The sequence below is a fragment of the Somniosus microcephalus genome, chromosome 1 (genome assembly GCF_052327205.1).
Source record: "Somniosus microcephalus isolate GS21.2 chromosome 1, FLI_Smic_1.0, whole genome shotgun sequence".
Taxonomy (NCBI): domain Eukaryota; kingdom Metazoa; phylum Chordata; class Chondrichthyes; order Squaliformes; family Somniosidae; genus Somniosus; species Somniosus microcephalus.
In genome coordinates this window covers 171,838,930-171,863,567 of record NC_140987.1, presented here as the reverse complement: position 1 = coordinate 171,863,567, position 24,638 = coordinate 171,838,930, and the positions used below count along the sequence as shown (strand labels likewise).

Here is a 24,638-nt window from a genome sequence, read left to right as displayed (position 1 = left end):
TTTGTTCTCTGGATGTAGACGACACTGGCAAAGCCACATTTAATTGAAATGGCCCTTAGAAAGTAATGGTGGTATGCCTTCTCCTTGAATTGCTGCAGTGGTTATGGGTGATGGTGTTTCACGATGTTGTTGGGGAGGGAGTTCCAGTATATTGACCCAGCAACAATGTCCAAGTCAGGATACCATGCGAATTGGAGGGGGAACTTGAGGTGATCGTGCTCCCACAACATTGCTGTTCTTGTCCTACTTGGTAGTAATGATCATAGGAGGGTTGAAGTAACCATGGTGAGTTGCTGCAGTGCTTCCTGTAATGAGTGGCCCATCTCCAGACCCCTCAAATCTCCACCACTGACTAGGTTCAAGTCAGGAGAGTGATGGATATCATCGTACATACTGCATTCACTGATGGTGGAAGGAGTGGATATCGAGTCCCATAGCGCAGGGGCTGATCGTGTGAGCTGCTCTATCTTGGATGATGTCAAGCTTCTTGAGTGTCTCTGTGGCTGAAGCCATCCTGTGAGTATTTCATCACACTCTTAACTTGAGCCTTATAAATGGTGATGATCTGAGGGTTCAGGAGGTGTGCCACGCATTTAGAGTACCCAGCATCTTCCCTGCTCTTGTATCCATGGTGCTGATATGGCTGGACCTGTTACGGTTGGAATAATTAGAGACATTTTTTGTTTTCCAAAAAATAGTCAAATTGGAATGAGGAATCTACCAGTAGTTTTAGGATGGCATGGATAAATAATGACGCTAGAAACCCGTAAAATGGAAGAAAAAAGCCTACGAGGACTATAAAATAATAATGGAAAAACAAAAGGCATATGAAAAAGTAAAAAAAAGAGGTTAAGAGTGGAATAAAGAAAGTGAAGGAGTTTTAGAAAATATTTCAAAAACATCAAAAGGAACAGTTAAGTATTTTACAAGTATATCAGTAAAAGTTGAATTGTTGAATGTGAGGTAATACTCCAGAGAAGAGGAGGTGTTTAATAAGTACTAGCACGTAGATTCACTAGGAAACTGCCTGGAATGAGAAATATGATAGATTCAGAACTGATCTAGCAGCTCAAAACTGGGCATCCATGAGGTGCAGTGGGCCATGAACAGCAGCTGACCAGATCAAGGCTCTGTAGTTCTGCCACATCCAATTGTGAATGGTGGTGGACAATTAAACAACTAACGGAAGGAGGAGGCTGCATGAACATCCTCATCCTCAATGATGGTGGAACAAAAGACAAGGCTGAAGCGTTTGCAACCATCTTCAGCCACAAGTGCTGAGTGGATGATCCATCTCGGCCTCCTCTTGAGGTCTCCACCAATACAGAAGCCAGTTTTCAGCCATTTTGATTCACTCCACGCGATAGCAAGAACCAGCTGAGCGCACTGGATACAGCAAAGGCTATGGGCCCTGACAACATCCTGGCTGTAATGCTAAAAACTTGTGCTCCAGATATAGCCGTGCCTCTAGCCAAGCTACCCGACAAAGTGGAAAATTGCCCAAGTATGTCCTGTCCACAAAAAGCAGGACAAATTCAATCAACCAATTACCACCCGATCAGTCTACTGGCAGTCATCAGCAGAGTGATGGAAGGTGTCGTCGACAGTGCTATCAAGTGGCACTTACTCACCAATAACCTGCTCACTTATGCTCAGTTTGGATTCCGCCAGGATCACTCGGCTCCAGACCTGATTACAGATTTGGTCCAAACATGGACAAAAGAGCTTAATTCCATAGTTGAGGTGAGAGTGACTGCCCTTGACATCAAGGCAACATTTGACTGGGTGTGGCATCAAGGAGCCCTAGTAAAATTGAAGTCGATGGGAATCGGGGGAAAACCATCATGGCCTCCTCCTGAGGTCCCACCATCATAGAAGCCAATCTTCAGCCAATTCGATTCACTCCACGTGATATCAAGAAATGGCACTGGATACAGCAAAGGCTAATTAAGCAGTCCTTGCCCGCATGTAGCAAGACCTGGACAACATTCAGGCTTGGGCTGATATGTAGCAAGTAACGTTCGTGCCACACAATTGCCAGGCAATGACTATCTCCAACAAGAGAACGCCCAACCACCGCCTCTTGACATTCAATAGCATTACCATCACCGAATACCCCACCATCAACTTCCTGGGGGTCACCATTGACCAGAAACTTAACTGGATCTGCCACATAACTACTGTGGCTACAAGAGCAGGTCAGAGGCTGGGTATTCTGCACCGAGTGTCTTGCCTCCTCACTCCACAAAGTCAAAACTGCCCAACGCATTACCGGCACCCGGCTACCGACCATAGAGCACATATACCAGAAACGCTGTTTACGGAGGTCACGGACCATCATCAAAGACCTTACCCACCCCAGCCACAGTCTGTTCGCCCTCCTGCCACCTGGGAGACGCTACAGATGCATTCGCACCCGAACGACCAGATTTAGGAACAGCTTCTTTCCCAGGGCTGTCATCCTACTGAACTCCACAAATAAACTCTAAAGCCTGCACATCTGCCAATGCACTTTCTTATGGTTATGTTTATGTTAATGTATTACAAGCCAAATGAATGTTGAATGTTTAAATGTCTTAATCTAAATGTACACTCTCGGGAGCCGCAAGCCTACATTTCGTTGTACTGCACTTGTGCACTAACAATGACAATAAAGTTGATTATTATTATTATTATTATTATTACAAGGCACAAGTAAGGAGTGTAATGGAATACTCTCCACTTGCCTGGATGAGTGCAACTCCAACAACACTCAAAAAGCTCGACACCATCCAGGACAAAGCAGCCTGCTTGATTGGCACCCCATCAACCACCTTAAACATTCACTCCCTTCACTACTGGCACACCGTGGCTGCAATGTGTACCATCTACAAGATGCACTGCAGCTAGTTGCCAAGGCTTCTTCGACAGCACCTCCCAAACCCGCAACCTCTACCACCTAGAAGGACAAGGGCAGCTGGCGCATTGGAAAATCATCACCTGCAAGTCACACACCATTCTGACTTGGAAATATATCGCCGTTCATCGTTGCTGGGTCAAAATCCTGGAGCTCCCTCCCTAACAGCACTATGGGAGTACTTTCACCACACAGACTGCAGCGATTCGAGAAGGTGGCTCACCTCCACATTCTCAAGGACAGTTAGGGATGGGCAATAAATGCTGGCCACATCCCATGAACGGATAAAGAAAAAAATACAAATATGAAGAAAGAATTGAAAAATTGGGGATTTTCTTATCAGAACAATGCTGATTACAGGAAGATATAATAGAAGTGTTTAAAATTATGAAAGGATGGGACAGGGTAGATAGAAGCAGACTGTTTCCAGTAGTTAAGTTGTCAAGAATGAGGAGTCATAGATACAAGATTAAATAGAAGAGATTTACAACCGAGGACACACACACAGATTTGTGAGGCTGTGGAATTCACTTCCAGAGTTGATAGTTGGGGCAGAAACTAGGTCAGCATTCAAGATGAGAATTCTAGGTGGATGTAGGAAAAGAGTTGAAGGGATATGGAAACAGGGTGGGTAAATGTGATTAGGACTATTTGCTTGCATGGAGGCTAACCGCTAATATGGACTGATTGGGCCGAATGACCTGTTTCCACGTTGTAACTTGGAAGGCAGAAAGGTCAGGTCAGGAATCAGAGGAGGAGTGGAAATGGCGAGACCCAGAAAAATCAGATTATTCTTGGGTAGATAGAATAGAAATATTTAATAAAGCGGTCACTGCAAGAACAGAGAAACCTGGGGGTGTTTGTGCACAAATCTTTGAAGGTGGCAGGACAGGTTAACAAAGCAGTTAATAAAGCAAATGGGATCCTCAGCTTTATAAATAGAGGCATAGAGCATCAAAGCCATGAAGTTTTGCTAAATCTATATAAAACACTAGTTCTGCCCCAGCTGGAATATTGTGTTCAATTCCGGGGACCACACTTTAGGAAAGACTTGAAAGCTTTGGAGAGGGTACAGAAGAGATTTACGAGAATGGTTCCAAGGATGAGAGATTACAGTTATGTGGATAGAATTATAGAACAGTACAGGATAGAAGGAGGGCATTTGGCCTATCGAGTCTGCATCAGCTCTTTCGAAGAGCAATCCAGTTAGTCCCACTCCCCCGCTCTTTCCCCATATCACTGCAATTATTTTCTCCTTCAAGTATTTATCCAATTCCCCTTTGAAGGCTACTATTGAATCTGTATCCACCATTAGGTAGTGCATTCCAAATCCTAACCACTCGTTGCATAAAAAAGCTTTTTCTCATTTTGCCTCTGGTTCTTTTGCCAATCACTTTAACTCTGTGCCCTCTCGTTATCGACCCTTCAGCCATTGGAAACCATCTGGAGAAGCTGGGGTTGTTCTCTTTATAGAGTTTCTGCTCTTTGGAGCAGAGAAGGCAAAGAGGAAATTTGATAGAGGTATTTAAAATCAACGGTTTAGATAGAATAAATAAAGAGAAACTGTTTCCAATGGCTGAAGAGTCGATAACGAGAGGGCACAGATTTAAGGTTTTGAGGTCATCACATTGCTGTTTGTGGGACCTTGCTGTGCACAAATTGGCTGCTGCGTTTCCTACATTACAGCAGTGACTGCACTTCAAAAGTACTTCATTGGCTATAAAGTGCTTTGGGACATCCTGAGGTCATGAAAGGTGCAAAATAAATGCAAATCTTTCTTTGTGAGCAACAAATACAAATTATTATCTTAGAGGAAGTGTATGTAAATTGCTGCCTCATATTGAAAGAGTGTTTTGATTCCAGATATTCATATCGAAGTAACAAGTTAACATGTAATGCATCTACTAAGATTAGATGGGAAATGCATCTGAGATGGAGCAGCTGGGAGCAACATCTTGAAAGTCTGAACAAGGGTGTTACATTAGGAATGGTCCCTCTGGAAAACTGAGAGGAGAGGGGATGGTGTGCTTGGTGGAGATGATGCATGATCTCAAATGTGGGGGCCAGTTAGATGGAATGTTAACCTCTCCCGCCTGGCGAGGGGTGGGGGCGGGGAAGAGTGGGGAAGGGTTAATATTGAGGCCTTTGTATCTGTTATAGATATTTATGGAAAGCCAACTTTGAGATAGAGACTGTGAGGAAGGAGAGAGTTAGAGGTGAAAATGAGAACTATAGTCAGACAGTGTCTCCAGATCAGGGGTGAGATGGGAAGTGCACCAACACAATAATGAACAAGGAGATGAGGAGTGGGCCTGAGAAAGTTTTAAATAAACAATGCCCAGTAATTTTGACGTGCTTATTTAAGCATGCCCACTACTTTGTGCCCTCCCTAGGGACTGCACATTGACATGGTATAAAGGGTTGTGTGCTCCTATGACCCGGAGAGCCTTGCTGGTAGGAGTAGATTCCTAGTAGGGACACCCAAGCCAGACAGGTCAACAGTAGGAGCCAGAATAAAGGTGCTCCACCAGTTTTTCCAGGTAGGGTGTTGAGTGATGTTGTCCACGTAAACATGTCTTTTGTTACGGAAATAACCAAGAGACCCGAAGAGGGCGAGATTGTCGGGAGGGTGGGGGGTTCCGATCGCGGAGGAGATTGCGAGGAGTGGCAAACAGGTTAGCTTGAGGGGCCCAAGGGAAATGCTCCTGCTCCTTCTGACCCACAAGCAGCGCTGTAAGGGCACTTACATGATAGTTCCGGCCATTCTCACCTCCCTGCAGTTGCCGGGTTTCCCGAGCCCTGGGAAACCTAACCCGCAGGCGTTCGATGTAAAACACAGCTAAAATTTGAGCCACTCGGCCTCATTATCATATTTAAATTAGGGGCCCACCTCTCGAGAGCAGGTTAGTTTCCTGCCCTACCCCCAATCTGCTGCTGTTAAAGCCGGAAGTAGGTGGGTTAGGGTCGGGTTTCCCATTTTTGAATTTTTAAACCCCCTTCTCCCACCAGTCTTGGGGTGGGGGGGGGGGGGGGGTGGGGTTAAAATTCCCCCCCCCCCCCATGAGCCTGTTACAGACTTAGAACATAAGAAATATGAGCAGCAATAGGCCACTTGGCCCCTCGAGCCTGCTCCGCCATTCAATAAGATCATGGCTGATCTAGGGCTCAAAGCCACTTCCCAGCCTGCTCCCCATAACCTTTCACTCCCTTATCTTGCAAAAATTTGTCTATCTCCACTTTAAATGTATTTAATGACCCAGCCTCCACAGCTCTCTGGGACAGAGAATTCCACAAATTTACGACCCTTTGAGAGAAGAAGTTCCTCCTCATCTCGGTTCTAAAAGGGTGACCCTTTATTCTGAAACTATGCCCCCGAGTTCTAGATTTCCCCATGAGGGGAAACATCCTCTCTGCATCTACCCTGTCGAGCCCCCTCAGTATATCTTATATGTTTTGATAAGATCACCTCTCATTCTTCTAAATTCCAATGAGTATAGGCCCAGCCTGCTCAACCTTTCCTCATAAGTCAAACCCCTCATCTCTGGAATTAACCTAGTGAATCATCTCTGAACTGCCTCCAATGCAAGTATATCCTTCCTTAAATAAGGAGACCAAAACTGTACGCAGTACTCAAGGTGTGGTCTCGCCAATACCCTGTACAGTTGTAGCAGGACTTCCCTGCTTTTATACTCCAACCCCCTTGAAATAAAGGCCAACATTCCATTTGCCTTTTTGATTACTTGCTGTACCTGCATGCTAACTTTTTGTGTTTCATGCACAAGGACCCCCAGGTCCCTCTGAACTGTAGCATTTTGTAATCTCTCTCCATTTAAATAATAGTTTGCTTTTTTATTTTTCCTGCCAAAGTGGATAACCTCGCACTTTCCCACATTATACTCCATCTGCCAAATGTTTGCCCACTCACCTAGCCTGTCTATATCCCTTTGCAGATTCTTTGAGTCCTCTGCACAACTTGCTTTCCCACCCATCTTTGTATCATCCGCAAACTTGGCTACATTACACTCGATCCCTTCATCCAAGTCATTAATGTAGATTGTAAATAATTGGGGCCCCAGCACTGATCCTTGTGGCACCCCACTAGTTACTGTTTGCCAATCAGAAAATGACCCACTTATCCCGACTCTCTGCTTTTTGTTAGTTAGCCAATTCTCTATCCATGCTAATATATTACCCCCAACTCTGTGAGCTCTTATCTTATGCAGTAACCTTTTATGTGGCACCTTATCAAATGCCTTCTGGAAATCCAAATACACCACATCCACTGGCTCACCCTTGTCCACCCTGCTTGTTACATCCTCAAAGAACTCCAGCAAATTTGTTAAGCATGATTTCCCGTTCCTAAAACCATGCTGACTCTGTTTGACTGCAGTATGTTTTTCTAAATGCCCTGCTACTGCTTCCTTAATGAAGGACTCCAGCCTTTTCCCAACGACAGATGTTAGGCTAACTGGTCTATAGTTTCCTGCTTTCTGTCTCCCTCCTTTCTTAAATAGGGGTGTTACATTAGCGGTTTTCCAATCCGCTGGGACCTCTCCAGAGTCCAGGGAATTTTGGTATATTGCAACCAATGCATCCACTATCTCTGCAGCCACTTCTTTTAAGACCCTGGGATGCAGGCCATCTGGTCCAGGGGACTTGTTGTCTTTTAGCCCCATTATTTAATCGAGTACTATTTCCATACTGATAGTGATTGTCTTTAGTTCCCCACTCTCTGTGGCCCCTTGATTATCCATTATTGGGATGTTGTTAGTGTATTCTACCATGAAGACAGATACAAAATATTTGATCAGAGCCTCTGCCATTTTCCTGTTCCCCATTATTAATTCCCCAGTCTCATCCTCTAAGGGACCAACATTTACTTTAGTTACCCTCTTCCTTTTTATATACCTGTAGAAGCTCTTACTATCTGTTTTAATGTTTCTTGCCAGCTTACTCTCATAATTCACCTTCTCTTTATTACTTTTTTAGTCATCCTTTGCTGGTTTTTAAACATTTCCCAATCCTCTGGTCTCCCACTAATCTTGGCAACATTATATGCCTTCGCTTTCAATTTGATACCATCATTTACTTCCTTAGTTAGCCACGAATGGTGCTCCCGTCTCTTAAAATCTTTCTTTCTCACTGGAATATATTTTTGTTGAGAGTTATGAAATATCTCCTTAAATGTATGCCACTGCATTTCAACTTTCTTACCCTTTAATTTGTTTTTCCAGTCCACTTTAGCCAGTTCTGCCATTATAATTGCCTTTGTTTAAGATCAGGACACTGGTTTGGGATACAACTTTCTCACCCTCCAATTGAATTTGAAATTCAACCATGCTATGATGACTCTTTCCTAGAGGATCCTTTACTATGAGATCATTTATTAATTCTGTCTCATTACACAGTACCAGATCCAAGATAGCCTGCTCCTTGGTTGGTTCCATTACATACTTTTCTAGGAAAACATCCTGGATGCACTCTATGAACTCCTCCTCCAGCCTACCATGGCCAATTTGATTTGTCCAATCAATATGGAGATTAAAATGACCCATGATTATTACCGTACCTTTTTTACAGGCCTCCATTATTTGTTGATTTATACTCTGTCCAACAGCACTGCTACTGTTCGGGGGCCTGTAGACTACGCCCACTAGAGACTTTTTCCCCTTATTTTTTTTATCCCCACCCAAACCGATTCTACATCTTGATCTTCTGAGCCAATATCACTTCTCACCACTGCACTGATCCCATCTTTTACCAACAAAGCCACCCCACCTCCCTTTCCTTTCTTTCTATCCTACCAAATTATCATATACCCTGGAATATTCAGTTTCCAGCCCTGGTCGCCTTGCAACCACGTCTCTGTAATGGCGATCAGATCATACCCATTTGTACCTATTTGTGCCGTCAACTCATTTATCTTGTTACGAATGCTGCGTGCATTCAGATATAGAGCTTTTAACTTTGTCTTTTTACCATTTTCCCTTGTTTTGGCCTTTTTTCCTGTTACACTCTTATTTTTAAACATTCTGTCCCTTCCTGTCACACTCTGGTCATTATTTCCCCCATCTCTAGCCTGCCCTATTGCTTTCTCATTTCTTATTGACTTTTTATTTTCCCGCTCACCTGGATCCTTCCCCCCACTATTTAGTTTAAAGCCCTCTCTACAGCCCTAGTTATTTGATTTGCCAGGACTCTAGCCCCAGCATGGTTCAACTGAAGCCCGTCCAAACGGAACAGCTCCCTCTTGTCCCAGTACTGGTGTCAGTGCCCCACAAATCAAAACCCATTTCTCCCACACCTATGCAAATTCACTCGTGGCTCAGGTAGTAATCCAGAGATTATTACCTTTGTGGTTCTGCTTTTTAATTTAGCCCCTAGCTGCTCATACTCTCTCAGCAGAACCTCTTTCTTTGTCCTACCTATGTCATTGGTACCTACGTGGACCATCACAACTGGATCTTCCCCCTCCCACTCCAAGTTTCTCTCCAGCCCAGAGGAGATGTCCTTAACCCTGGCACCGGGCAGGCAACACAGCCTTCGGGACTCTCGCTCTCGGCTGCAGAGAACAGTATATAAACTGTGGAAAACCATGATCTGCCGGATGTAAGGCAAGATGATACTCCAATTGGAATCAAGTAACTTGCTCTGGACAGACCGAGTGGAAGAAATGGGATGCCTCATGTGCAACTAGGCACTGAAGACACTAACTAACTAATTACTTTGTGGTGTGAATCCATCAGTAAAGCTTATAAAATATTCAGTATATTCTAGAGATGCGGAACCTTGGAAGAATATTGAGTTGAAATTAAGATATTTTAAGATATTCATATTGTTATTGTTACCAGGTTGGCTGAAAACATTTGATGATTACTACAGAGATCAGACTCAGCATATCCTGAACAACATGGTGTTGAAGCTGCAAGAAGATGTTCGCAGGAAATTTATCTGGTCTGAGATTTCATACTTTTCGAAGTGGTGGAGCACCATAGATGGCCAGAAGAAAGATGCTGTCAAAAGGTTTGCAGTTTATCAAAAACAATATTGGCTATTATATGGCTAAACCCAAATAATTGATGTACAAATTTAGGAGATTCTAAGCATTGGCAGGTCAGTTACCCCAGGTAAATTTAGTTGAAAAGTGCAAATGCTTTTATGCCATATTGGCTTATGATAACTGCTCTTCTGTTTATCTGCTGAAATAATACAGTATTGATATTTTAGAACTTTACTGCTAAGTACTCTAACTTAGTAAACCATAGTTTGTTCAAATTTTGGACCACGTGGGCTGACAAGATTAGAGTCCAACAGTCCACCTGCTCTAATGACAGTCGAGGGTTTTGCAGGAGAGTTATCGGGCAGTTTACAACTGATATTGGTTATGTGCCGACGGTGTGTTGTCCATATAGCACCTGTGCTGGCTGAAAAAATGTCAAGTTACAATTTTAAAAGCACTAATGGAACTCCACTGGTATTATTCAAGGTTAGTTGGATGATATGCTATTTTATTACATGGGCCCGCAAACACTCAACAACAATCACTTCCAGTTCCATTCCCAGTAAAGCCAGAAATTCTTCCTCCTCCCCGTGTGAAATGGGCAGTGTTACGGAGGGTAACACATTCCGAAAAATTTAGTTAGTGTTTGCCAGAGCTCTGACTAGCATCAAAGTCCTCTTACTTCACACAAGTATTAATTTTGAGAAAAATATTTATTCTTGTGCAACTGCACCTCCGTGCTGAATTCCCATTGAGGCTAAACTCCACATTCTCTTGGCCTGTCTGACTTCACTGGCTTATTACAGCTCATGAATGAGCTCTTGCTGTTGCAAACAACCCCTTGAATATTGTAACATATGTGGATTTTCAGGAAAATTACTTCACACAGTTGGAATTCATGCTTTACCTTCTCTTCTGCATTTTACTAAAAAAAAAATAATTCCAGTTACTTTCTCTGTTCTAAAATTGGTTGCCCAAGTGGTTTCATTCTCAGTAATTTTACATTGTTGCACCAGAGTTGAGGAGGGTAGGTGCTTACAAACAGGAAGTACTGGCATACTCTGTAAATAGCTGGTCTTGTTGACAAAGCACAATTGCTATAAGTTGTAGACATAGATGCATGCCGGATACTGTAGCTTACTAGCTTGAGTCTTTTTACTAATTTATGGCCCTGGGAACCTGCACGAACTCCAAGTTCAGGCTTCTCAACATGTCACAGGCTTTGTTATGCATCTTATTTTCAGTACTAAATGCGCAGTTTAGTGAAGAAGCCAAGATTTAGATAGAACTTTAAACTAAAATGGTAGGGGGAAGGATCAGGTGAGGGGAAATTTATAAATCTAAAGAGAAAAGTCAAGGCGATGGAGCAGTGTAGCGATTTGAGTAAAGGTAAGTAGAGTGTGACAGCAAGGGACAGAGAGTTTAACGGTAATAGTGCATCAGCGAGTAAGGTGAAAGCAGGGAATAATGGTTTAAAAAGTTAAAATGAAAGGCTCTTTACCTGAATGCATGAAGCATTCATAACAAGATAGATGAATTTGTGGCACAAATAGAGATAAATGAGTTTGATATAATAGCCATTACAGAGATGTGGTTGCACGGTGACCAAGGTTGGGAACTAAATATTCCAGGGTACTTGACATAAGAACATAAGAAGTAGGAGCAGGAGTAGGCCATACGGCCCCTCGGGCCTGCTCCGCAATTCAATAGGATCATGGCTGATCCGAACTTAGACTCACGTCCACTTCCCTGCCCTCTCCCCGTAACCCCTCATTCCCTTATCAGCTAGGAAACTGTCTATCTCCGTTTTAAATTTATTTAATGTCGCAGCTTCCACAGCTCTCTGAGGTACCAAATTCCATAGATTTACTACCCTCTGAGTGAAGAAGTTTCTCCTCATCTCAGTTTTGAAAGGGCAGCCCCTTATTCTAAGATTATGCCCCCTAGTTCTAGTCTCACCCATCAGTGGAAACATCCTCACTGCATCCACCCGATCAAGCCCCCTCACAACCTTATATGTTTCGATAAGATCGCCTCTCATTCTTCTGAACTCCAATGAGTAGAGTCCCAACCTACTCAACCTTTCCTCATAAGTCAACCCCCTCATCTCCGGAATCAACCAAGTGAACCTTCTCTGAACTGCCTCGAGAGCAAGTATATCTTTTCTTAAATATGGAAACCAAAACTGCACGCAGTATTCCAGGTGTGGCCTCACCAGTGCCCTGTATAACTGCAGCAAGACTTCCCTGCTTTTATACTCCATCCCCCTTGCAATAAAAGCCAAGATTCCATTGGCCTTCCTGATCACCTGCTGTACCTGCATACTAACCTTCTGTGTTTCATGCACCAGGACCCCTAGATCCCTTTGTACTGTAGCACTTTGCAGTTTCTCTCCATTTAGATAATAACTTGCTCTTTGATTTTTTTCTGCCAAAGTGCATAACCTCACACTTTCCAACATTATATTCCATCTGCCAAATTTTTGCCCACTCACTTAGCCTGTCTATGTCCTTTTGCAGGTTTTTTATGTCCTCCTCACTCACTGCTTTCCCTCCCATCTTTGTATCGTCGGCAAACTTGGATACGTTGCACTCGGTCCCTTCCTCCAAATCGTTAATATAGATTGTAAAGAGTTGGGGTCCCAGCACTGACCCCTGCAGAACACCACTAGTCACTGATTGCCAACCCAAGAATGAACCATTTATCCCAACTCTCTGTTTTCTGTTAGATAGCCAATCCCCCACCCATGTCAGTATATTGCCCCCAATCCCGTGATTTTTTATCTTGTGCAGTTTTCTTTTGTGTGGCACCTTGTCAAATGCCTTTTGGAAGTCCAAATACACCACATCCACTGGTTCCCCTTTATCCACCCTGTTTGTTACGTCCTCAAAGAATTCGAGCAAATTTGTCAAACATGACTTCCCCTTCGTAAAACCATGCTGACTCTGTCCGATTAAATTATGCTTATCCAAATGTCCTGTTATTGCTTCCTTAATAATGGACTCCAACATTTTACCAACCACAGATGTTAGGCTAACTGGTCTATAGTTTCCAACCTTTTGTCTGCCTCCCTTTTTAAATAAGGGCGTTACTTTAGCAGTTTTCCAATCTGCTGGGACCTTTCCTGAATCCAGGGAGTTTTGGAAAATTACCACCAATGCATCCACAATCCCTGCCGCTACTTCTCTCAAGACCCTAGGATGTAAGCCATCAGGTCCAGGGAATTTATCCGCCTTGAGTCCCATTATCTTACCGAGTACCACCTCCTTAGTGATTTTAATCGTGTTTAGCTCCTCCCCCACAGTAGCCCCCTGTTTGTCCAGTGTTGGGATATTTTTAGTGTCCTCTACTGTAAAGACTGATACAAAATATTTGTTCAGCGTTTTTGCCATCTCCATGTTCCCCACCACTAATTTCCCGGTCTCGTCCTCTAAGGGACCAACATTCACTTTAGCCACCCTTTTTCTTTTTATATAACTGTAGAAACTCTTTTTATATTTTTTGCTAGTTTACTTTCATAATCTATCTTCCTTTTCTTAATTAATCTTTTAGTTGTTCTTTGCTGGCTTTTAAATGCTTCCCAATCTTCTATCCTCCCACTAGATTTGGCTAATTTATATGCCCTTGTTTTCAGTCAGATACTATCGTTTATTACTTTACTTAGCCACGGATGGCTGTTTTCTTTTACACCCCTTTTTCCTCACTGGAATATATTTTTCTTGACAGTTGTGAAATATCTCCTTGAATGTACACCACTGCTCATGTACCGTCTTACACTTTAATCTATTTTCCCAGTCCACTTTAGTCAACTCTGCTCTCATACCTTCATAGTCTCCTTTATTTAAGCTTAGTACGCTGGTTTGAGATCCAACTCTCTCACCCTCCAACTGAATTTGGAATTCAACCATGTTATGGTCACTCATTCCAAGGGGATCCTTTACTAGGACATTTTTTATTAATCCTGTCTCATTACACAGGACCAGATCTAAGATTGCTTGCCCCCTGGTTGGTTCAGTTACATACTGCTCAAAGAACCCGTCCCTAATGCACTCTATGAACTCTTCCTCAAGGCTGCCCTGCCCAATTTGATTTGTCCAGTCAATATGAAAGTTAAAATCCCCCATGATTATAGCTGTTCCCTTATTACAAGCCCCAACTATTTCCTGATTTATACTCCGACCAACAGAGTTGCAACTGTTAGGAGCCCTATAGACTATGCCCACTAGTGACTTTTTCCCCTTACTATTCCTTACCTCCACCCAAACTGTTTCATTATCCTGATCCTTTGACCCAATATCATTTCTCACTACTGCAGTGATTCTATCCTTTATTAACATAGCCACCCCACCTCCCTTTCCTTCCTGTCTGTCCTTCCTAATTGTTAAATACCCCTGGATGTTTAGTTCCTAGTCATGGTCACCCTGCAGCCATGTTTCTGTAATGGCCACCAGATCATACTCATGTGTAGTTATTTGTACCGTCAACTCGTCTATTTTGTTACAAATGCTGCGTGCATTCAGATAAAGAACTTTTAAATATGTTTTGTGACAATCTATTCCTGCTGTTACCCCCTTTACTACTCTACCTTTATCTTTATACATTCTGTCCCTTCCTGACACGCTCTGGTTTTTAATTCCCTCACTGCTACCTTGCTCTATTGCCTTCTCCGCTGACATTTTTATTTTTCGCTCTCTTGAAACTTCCCCCCAACTAATTAGTTTAAAGCCCTCTCTACAGCCCTAGTTATTCGATTCACCAGGATTCTAGTCCCAGCACTGGCCAAGTGAAGTCCGTCCCAACGGAACAGCTCTCTCCCGTCCCAGTACTGATGCCAGTGTCCCAAGAAGCAAAACCCATTTCTCCCACACCAGTCTTTGAGCCACGCATTTAACTCCCTGATTTTATTTACCCTAGCCAAATTTGCTCGTGGCTCAGGCAGTAATCCAGAGATTATTACCCTTGTGGTTCTGCTTTTTAATTTGGCCCCTAGCTGCTCATACTCCCTCAGCAGAACCTCTTTCCTTGTCCTATCTATGTTGCTGGTACCAACATGGACCACGACAACTGGATCCTCCCCCTCCCACTCCAAGTTTCTCTCCAGCCCAGAGGAGATGTCCTTAACCCTGGCACCGGGCAGGCAACACAACCTTTGGGACTCTCGCTCTCGGCAGCAAAGAACCCTATCTATCCCCCTAATGATACTGTCCCCTACCACTACAACCTTTCTTTTTGCTCCCCCCACTTGAATGGCCCCTCGTTCCACGGTGCTGTGGCCAGGTTGCTCATCCTCCCTGCAGTCCCCGTTCCTGTCCTCACAGGGAGTAAGAGCCTCGAACCTGCTGGACAAGAGCAAGGGCTGCGGCTCCTCCAACACTACCTCCTGGATCCCCGTACCTGCCTCACTCATAGTCACACCCTCCTGTCCCTGACCACGGACTACATCTGAATTAGTTAATCTAATTGGTGTGACTACTTCCTGGAACACAGAGTCCAGGTAACTCTCTGCCTCCCTGATGTGTTGCAGTGTTTGAAGCTCGGACTCCAGCTCATCAACACTGAGCCGGAGTTCCTCAAGCAGCCAACACTTACTGCAAATGTGATCACCGTGAACATCAATGGTGTCCACCAGCTCCCACATATTGCAGCAGTAACACATCACCTGCTCTGCCATTCTATGTAATTAATTAAATTTATTATTATTATTTTTAAATACCCTCTGCCCCGATTCTAGATGATGAATTTCACACCTCTATTTAATTGAACTTACCAACTTATAAAGGTTTAAAAGGGAAGGAAAAGTACTCACCAGCCAGCCAATCACCTACCAGCTTGGCTGTGATGTCACTTTTGAATTCTGACCTCCTTTTGGAATGTTGCCTGTGGAGCCTGTTTAGGCTGCCTTGCCTCGCTGCTCCGACTCGACACCCGCTGCTGCTCCCGGCTGCCTCGACTGGGCCTCGCCTCGCTGCTCCACCTCCGCGATGTCTGCTAATCCTGAGACTAGCAGGAAAAACAAGACAAAAACAGCACCTCACACCCCACTTACCCTAACTCTCTCACTTACCCAAACTCTCTCAAGGCACTCTCTGCTGCTAGCACTCCTTTTGACGTTTTGAAAAGATAGGCAGAATTGAAAGTGAGTGGGGTAGCCCTGATGATAAAGGATGACATAAGGACAATAGTGAGAAAGGATCTTGACTCAAAAGATCAGGAAGTAGAAATGGTATGGGTGGAAATAAGAAATAACAAGGGGCAGAAAACACTGGTGAGAGAAGTTTATAGGCCCCTAACAGTAGCTATACCGTTGGACAGAGTAGAAATGAAGAAATAATAGGCGCTTGTAACAAAATTAATGCAATAATCCTGGGAGACTTTAATCTTCATATCGACTGGGCAAATCAAATTGGCAAAAGTAGTCTGGAGGACGAGTTCATGGAATGCATTCGAGCCAGTTTCCGAGAACAATATTCCGTGGAACCAACCAGGGAACAGGCTATTTTATATCTTGTATTGTGTAATGAGACAGGGTTAATTCTTAATCTCATAGTAAATGATCCTCTGGGGAAGAGTGATGATAATATGATAGAATTTCACATTGAGTTTGAGAGTGAAATACATAAATCCAAAATGAGAGACTTAAACTTAAATAAAGCCAATTACATAGGTATGAGGGACGAGTTGGCTAAGGTAGATTGGGAAATTAGTTTAAAAAGTATGATGGTAGATGAATAGTGGCAAACATTTTAAGAAATATTCCAAAATTCTCAACGAATATACATTCCATTGAGAATTAAAAACTCCACGGGAAAAGTGATCCATCCGTGCCTAACTAAAGAAATTAACGATAGTATTAGATTAAAAGAAGAGGCGTATAATGTTGCGAAACCTGAGGATTGGGAGAGCTTTAGAAACCAGCAAAGGATAACCAAAAAAGTGCTAAAAAGGGAGAAAATAGAATGAGCGTAAACTGGCAAAAAATATAAAAACAGATTGTAAGAATTTCTACAAGTATGTAAAAAGGAAGAGTGTAGCAAAAGTAAGTGTTGGTTCCTTCGAGGCTGAGACAGGAAAAAGTATAATGGGGAATAAGGAAATGGCTGAGACTTTAAACAAATATTTTATATCTGCCTTCACAGTCGAAGACACAAAAAACATATCAAAAATAGTGGGGAACCAAGGGGCTAATGAGTGAGGAACTTAAAGTAATTAAGATCAGTAGAGAAAAAGTACTTGAGAAAGTAATGGGACTAAAAGCTGAAAAATCCCTTGGGTCTGCTGGCTTCCATCCTAGGGTTCTAAGAGGTGGCTGCAGAGACAGTGGATGCATTGGTTGTGATCTTCCAAAATTCCCTAGATCTAGAATGTAACCCTGCTATTCAAGAAAGGAGGGAGAGAGAAAACGGGGAACTATAGGCCAGTTAGCCTGACATCAGTCGTCGGGGAAAATGCTGGAATCTATTATTAAGGATGTGGTAACAGGGCGCTTAGAAAATCATCATGATTAGGTAGAGTCAACATGGTTTTATGAAAGGGAAATCGTGTTTGACAAATTTATAAGAGCTTTCTGAGGATGTACCCAGCAGGGTAGATAAAGGGGAACCACTGGATGTAGTATATTTAGATTTCCAAAAGGCATGCGATAAGGTGCCACAGAAAAGGTTGCTACGCAAGATAAGGGCTCATGGGGTTGGGAGTGATATATTAGCAAGGATAGAGGATTAATTCACGGACAGAAGGGATAAATGGGTAATTTTCAGGTTGGCAGGCTTAAGCTAGTGGAGTGCCGCAAGGATCAGTGCTTGGCCCTCAGCTATTTACTATCTATATTAATAGAAACATAGAAGATAGGAGCAGGAGTAGGCCATTCCGCCTCTCAAGCCTGCTCCGCCATTCAATGCGATCATGGCTGATCATCCAATTTCAGTACCCGGTCCCTGCTTTCTCCCCATACCCCTGGATCCCTTTAGTCTTAAGAAATATACCCAACTCCTTCTTGAATATATTTAATGAATTGGCTTCCACTGCCTTCTGTGGTAGAGAATTCCACAGGTTCACCACTCTCTGGGTGAAGAAATTCCTCCTCATTTCTGTTCTAAATGGCTTACCCCTTATCCTTAGGCTGTGACCCCTGGTTCTGGACTCCCCGACCATCGGGAACATCCTTCCTGCATCTAGTCTGTCCAGTCCTGTCAGAATTTTATAAGTTCCAATGAGATCCCCTCTCATTCTTCTAAACTCCAGCGAGTACAAGCCCAATCGTCCCAATCTCTCCTCATACGTCATTCCTGCCATCCCAGGTATCAGCCTGGTGAATCTTCGCTGAACTCCTTCCATGGCAAGAACATCCTTCCTCAGATAAGGCGACCAAAACTGCACACAATACTCAAGATGTGGTCTCGCCAAGGCCCTGTATAACTGCAGCAAGACATCCTTGTTCCTGTACTAAAACCCTCTCGCTAACAAAGGCTAACATACCATTTGCCTTCTTAACCGCCTGCTGCACCTGCATGCTTACCTTCAGCGACTGGTGCACAAGGACACCCAGGTCTCGTTGCACTTCTCCTTCTCCCAATCTATTGCCATTCAGATAATAATCTGCCTTCGTGTTTTTGCCACCAAGTGGATAACCTCACATTTATCCACGTTATATTGCATCTGCCATGCTTTTGCCCAATCACCCAACCTGTCCAAATCATCCTGGAGTTTCTCTGCATCCTCGTCACAGCACACACACCCACCCAGCTTTGTGTCGTCTGCAAATTTGGAGATATTACATCTGGTTCCCTTGTGTAGATCATTAATATATATTGTGAATAGCTGGGGTCCAAGGACCGATCCCTGCGGTACCCCACTAGTCACTGCCTGCCACTCGGAAAAAGACCCGTTTATTCCAACTCTTTGCTTTCTGTCTGCCAACCAGTTCTCCATCCAAGTCAATACCTTGCCCCCAATCCCATGTGCCTTAACTTTACACGCTAATCTCTTATGCGGGACCTTATCAAAAGCCTTCGGAATGTCCAAATACACCACATCCACTGGTTCTCCCTTATCTATTTAACCAGTTACATCCTCAAAAAATTCCAGTAGATTAGTCAAGCATGATTTACCTTTTGTAAATCCATGTTGACTTTGTCCGATCCTGTCACTGTTTTCCAAATGCTCTGCTATTACATTTTTTATAATGGACTCTAGCATTTTCCCCACTACCGATGTCAGGCTTACTGGTCTGTAATTCCCCGTTTTCTCTCTACCACCTTTTTTGAATAGTGGGGTAACATTAGCTACCCTCCAATCCATGGGTACTGTTCCAGATTCCATCGAATGTTGGAAGATGATCAGCAATGCATCTACTATTTCTAGGGCCACTTCCTTAAGTACCCTAGGATGTAGATTATCAGGCCCTGTGGATTTATCCGCCTTCAATCCCATCAATTTCCTTAACACCATTTCCCTAAAAATACTGATTTCTTTCAGTTCCTCCCTTTCATCAGACCCTATGTTCCCCGACATCTCTGGGAGGTTATTTGTGTGGTGTATGTAACCTGTACCACCTTAAGAGACTACCTTAAGAGATGGACTACTTTCTCTTGGCTACTGTATATTGTAGTACCGGTGGTGACCACACCGGTATATAAACTCTGTGTAGTAATTTGCTAAGCAGTTCAGCCCTGACCTTCGATTAGTAAAGACCTGTTTAAGTTATTCTTGTTGTCTGTGTCCAGTGATTTAGAATAAGCATATCTGGGACACTCAGACTCAACAGTGGCGACGAGTCCGATCTTACCCTGCGGCAGTTTTGCATCCAAGGCAGCTTCGTCCTCAGAACGGGCGTCGAGAAGAGGCATCCGCCCTCATCAGCCTGCTGAGCACCGCATCGCACGGGAGGCATCGAGAACCCGGGTTGAAATTACTGACCACGAAGTCCTCCATCAGCGACAGGCAGTGATCATCCTTCTACCACGGTGGTGGGTAAGCCGATCTAGCGACACGGGCAGAAAGTCGGCCGCGTTGTCAGTGGAGAAGGGGAGGGAAACCGGAGGAAAAAGGGCGGAGAACTCGACCGCAGCCGGTGTAAAGGGCCGGGCTGCAATCGGGGCTGAGAGGCGCAGCAACAAGGGAAGCGTTAATGCCCACGAGAACCGCGGGGGAACAAAAGCAGCGTCGGGGAAATTAAGAACCGCTGGGAGGCGAGAACGGCAACAGCGCGGTAATCGCCATTGTAGCCAGCGGGGGAAGAAGACCAGCGCGGGAAGCCGCCATTGTAGTCGGCGGGGGAAGAAAACAAGCGCGGGAAAAGCCGCCAAGCGCGGGAAGCCGCCATTTTAGTAGGCGGGGGAAGAAGACAAGCGCAGGAAGCCGCCATTTTGGGAAAATAAAATATTTAAAGAAACTCTCAAGGATTCCTAAACACGGTAACATCACTGCTTTTGATAGCGATGTTGAAGATTGGGCCACGTATGTAGAACGCATTGGAGTTTATTGTACAGCAAATGAGGTACCAGATGATAAGAAAGCAATAACCTTATTAAACTCAATGGGTGCGAAGACGTACGGGTTATTGAGGCACCTTGTAACACCAGATAAACCGGCGGATCAGACTTTCGCGAATATTGTTACTATCCTGCAAGAACATTTAAACCCCACGCCGCTGCTGATAGCGGAACGATTTAAATTTTACAGAAGAACGCAGCTGAAAGAGGAAAGCAACGCTGAATTCTTAATTGAACTGCGCAAGCTATCAAAGTACTGCCAGTTTGGTACAGGACTAGCAGATGCTCTGAGAGATAAATTCGTGTGTGGATTATTAAAAGAAGGAACACAAAAGCGACTGCTAGAGGAAAAGGACCTTACGCTTGATAAAGCTGTCACCATTGCAGCATCGCACGAGGCCGCAGCAAGAGGCACCGCGGAAATGCAGCTAAGGTCATCGGAACTCAGCACCAATCAAATGGCATTGGGTGCAGTAAAGTGTTATCGTTGCGGAAGGACAACGCACGATCAGAACCAGTGCTGGTTCAAAAATCAGGAATGCAGAAAATGTGGCAAGCTCGGTCACATAGCTAAAGTATGCCGGTCAGGAAAGAAGACCAGCAACAAAAAGTCACCGCAGGAAAAGTGCAAAAAGGTACACAAGGTGACAGAGAACAGTTCAGATGAACAGAAGACGGATTCAGACTCCAGCAGTAAGGAACTGGGTTGTCTAAGAATACATAATGTGGGTAACACAGCAGACCACCAAACTATCTGGGTCACACTTCAGATAGCAGGAGTCCAAGTGAAGATGGAACTGGACACTGGATCAGCATTGACGGTCATGAATAAGCAAGATTACAAAAGGTTATTTCCACACATTCCCCTAAGGGATACGGAGATTGTATTGAAAACATACACGGGGCAAAGAGTATACCCCATTGGAAAGATAAAGGTAAAGGTGGTCCACAAGGGTAAAGAAAGCCAAGGAATGGACTTATATGTGTTACCTGAGGGAGGTCCACCACTACTGGGACGGGAATGGATCAGGAGAATAAATATGGACTGGCATTCCTTAAAAGCACTAACTGTAGATTCCGGTAAAAAGGATGATGTCAAACCTAAACGACTGTCCAGAATATTGGACGATGCTAAAGAGGTGTTCCAGCAGGGACTGGGAACACTGAAAGGAATTACAGCAAACATCAAGGTTGAAGAACATGCAAACCCGAAATTTTTCAAAGCTAGACCGGTACCTTATGCGATACGACCTGCTGTGGAAGCTGAGCTGGAAGGACTAGAACGTTCCGGAGTACTGTCAAAGGTGGACTGGAGTGAATGGGCCACGCCCATTGTTCCCGTCATGAAGCGTTCATCGAGTAACAAGCCGGGGGAACCGGGGAAGGTTCGCATATGTGGCGATTTCAAGATCACTGTTAATCCGGTGCTTCACACGGTGCAATATCCGCTTCCACGGATTGAGGATATCTTCGCTTCGTTGTCTGGCGGGAAACACTTCACCAAGATAGACCTGGCGCAGGCGTACTTACAGATGGAAGTTGATGAAGCGTCACGCCAGTATCTCACGATCAACACACATAAGGGCTTATATCGGTATAATAGACTGGTTTTTGGAGTGGCATTGGCTCCAGCGATTTGGCAAAGGGCCATGGAGCAGGTATTACAGGGAATTCCAGGCACACAATGCTACCTGGACGACATTCTGATTACAGGAGATGATGATGAGGAACACCTTGCAAATTTGGAACAGGTGCTCACCAGATTGAAAGAATATGGACTTCGAGTTAATCACCAGAAATGTGAGTTCTTTCAGAAGCAAATCTCGTACTGTGGTCACGTCATTGACCAGGAGGGGCTTCACAAGTCACTTGGCAGGGGGATGGGATACAGAGGGGAGCTGAAATAGGGGGTGATGTGCTGCCAATTATAGAGGAAAAAAACAAGTCAGCTTGGTAGACAGGGCAAATATATAAGGGCAAGGCTGGATGGCATCTATTTTAATACAAGGAGTCTTGCAAATAAGGTGGATGAACTGAAGGTGTTGATAAACACATGGGAGTATGATATTGTTGCTATCACGGAGACATGGTTGAGGGAGGGGCAAGACTGGCAGCTCAATATTCCGGGGTACAGAATCTTCAGGCGAGACAGAGGGGGAGGTATAAGAGGAGTGGGTGTCGCAATATTAATTAAGGAGTCAATTACTGCAGTAAGGAGGGATGATATATTAGCAGGTTCCTCTAATGAGGCCATATGGGTGGAGCTTAAAAACAAAAAGGGGGCAAGCACTTTGCTGGGAGTGTACTATAGGCCTCCAAACAGTCAGGGGGAGATAGAGGAACAGATATGTAGGCAAATCTCAGAGAAATGTGCAAATAATAGGGTAATAATAATGGGGGATTTCAACTTCCCCAATATTAACTGGGATAGTCAGAGTGTGAAAGGCTCAGAGGGTGTAGAATTCTTAAAGTGCATCCAGGAGAGCTTTTTGAGCCAGCATGTAGAAAGTCCTACAAGAGAGGGCGCAGTACTGGACCTAATTCTAGGGAATGTGGCCGGCCAAGTGGAAAAAGTGCTAGTAGGTGAGCACTTTGGTGACAGTGACCATAATATGGTGAGATTTAAGGTGGTCATGGAAAAGGACATGGATGGGCCGGAAATAAAGGTTCTAAATTGGGGGAAGGCCGATTTTAATAGGATAAGGCAGGATCTGGCCAAAATGGACTGGGATCAGCTACTTGTAGGAAAATCCGCATCGGAGCAATGGGAGGCTTTCAGAAGGGAGATTGAGATCATACAATGGCAACATGCTCCCGTAAAGGTCAAGGGTGGTTCCAAAAACCACAGGGAACCTTGGATGTCAGGGGATATACGAGAATGGATTAGGAAAAAAAGGATGGCTTTTGGCAGATACAAAAGGCTAAAGACAGAGGAAGCCCTAGAGGAGTACAAAAAGTGCAGGGGGATAGTTAAAAAAAGAAATTCGGAGATCAAGGAGGGGCCATGAAATAACACTGGCGAGCAAAATAAAGGAAAATCCTAAGATGTTTTATAAGTATATTAAGGGTAAGAGGATAACTAGGGAAAAAATAGGGCCCATTAGGGACAAAAGTGGCAATCTGTGTGTGGAGCCGGAAGATGTAGGAGGGGTTCTAAATGAATTTTTTGCATCTGTTTTCACTATGGAGAAGGACGATGTAGACGTAGACATAGAAATAGGGCGGGGGGACTGTGATATGCTCGAACATATTAACATCGAGAGGGAGGAGGTATTGGCGGTTTTAGCAGGCCTAAAAATGGATAAATCCCCAGGCCCAGACGAAATGTATCCCAGGCTGCTGTGTGAGGCAAAGGAAGAGATTGCGGGGGCTCTAACACATATATTCAGGACCTCTCTGGCCACAGGGGATGTGCCAGAGGACTGGAGAACCGCTAATGTAGTACCATTATTCAAGAAGGGAAGTAGGGAAAAACCAGGGAACTACAGGCCAGTGAGCCTAACATCAGTGGTAGGAAAATTATTGGAAAAAATTCTGAGGGACAAAATTAGTCTCCACTTGGAGAGGCAAGGATTAATCAGGGATAGTCAACATGGCTTTGTCAAGGGAAGGTCATGTCTGACTAATTTGATTGAATTTTTTGAGGGGGTGACCAGGTGTGTGGATGAGGGTAACGCAGTGGATGTGGTATACATGGATTTCAGTAAGGCCTTTGATAAAGTCCCGCACAGGAGACTGGTCAAGAAGGTAAGAGCCCATGGAATCCAGGGTGCCTTGGCACATTGGATACAAAACTGGCTTAGTGGCAGAAGGCAGAGGGTGATGGTCGAAGGTTGTTTTTGTGACTGGAAGCCTGTGGCCAGTGGGGTACCACAGGGATCGGTGCTGGGTCCCTTGCTGTTTGTGGTCTACATTAATGACTTGGATATGAATGTAAAAGGTATGATCAGTAAGTTCGCGGATGATACAAAAATTGGTAGGGTGGTAAATAGCGAGGAGGGTAGCCTCAGTCTGCAGGACGATATAGATGGGTTGGTCAGATGGGCGGAACAGTGGCAAATGGAATTTAACCCGGAAAAGTGCGAGGTGATGCACTTTGGGGGGACTAACAAGGCAAGGGAATACACTATGAATGGTAAGACCCTAGGCAAGACGGAGGGTCAGAGGGATCTGGGTGTGCAAGTACACAGATCCCTGAAGGCGGCGGAACAGGTGGATAAGGTGGTAAAAAAGGCATATGGGATACTTGCCT

The 24,638-nt window shown here is 44.2% G+C and overlaps 1 protein-coding gene across 2 annotated transcripts in view; it reads left to right on the top strand.

Moving 5' to 3' along the window:
• The window catches only part of man2a1 (mannosidase, alpha, class 2A, member 1), a 355,305-nt gene that overhangs the window by 44,352 nt on the left and 286,315 nt on the right, over positions 1-24,638 (top strand). For both annotated transcript variants that reach the window (XM_085987444.1, XM_085987435.1), the window contains exon 4: positions 9,748-9,919. In XM_085987444.1, the coding sequence (XP_085843570.1) occupies positions 9,748-9,919 (172 nt within the window). The remainder of the gene's footprint in view (positions 1-9,747; positions 9,920-24,638) is intronic.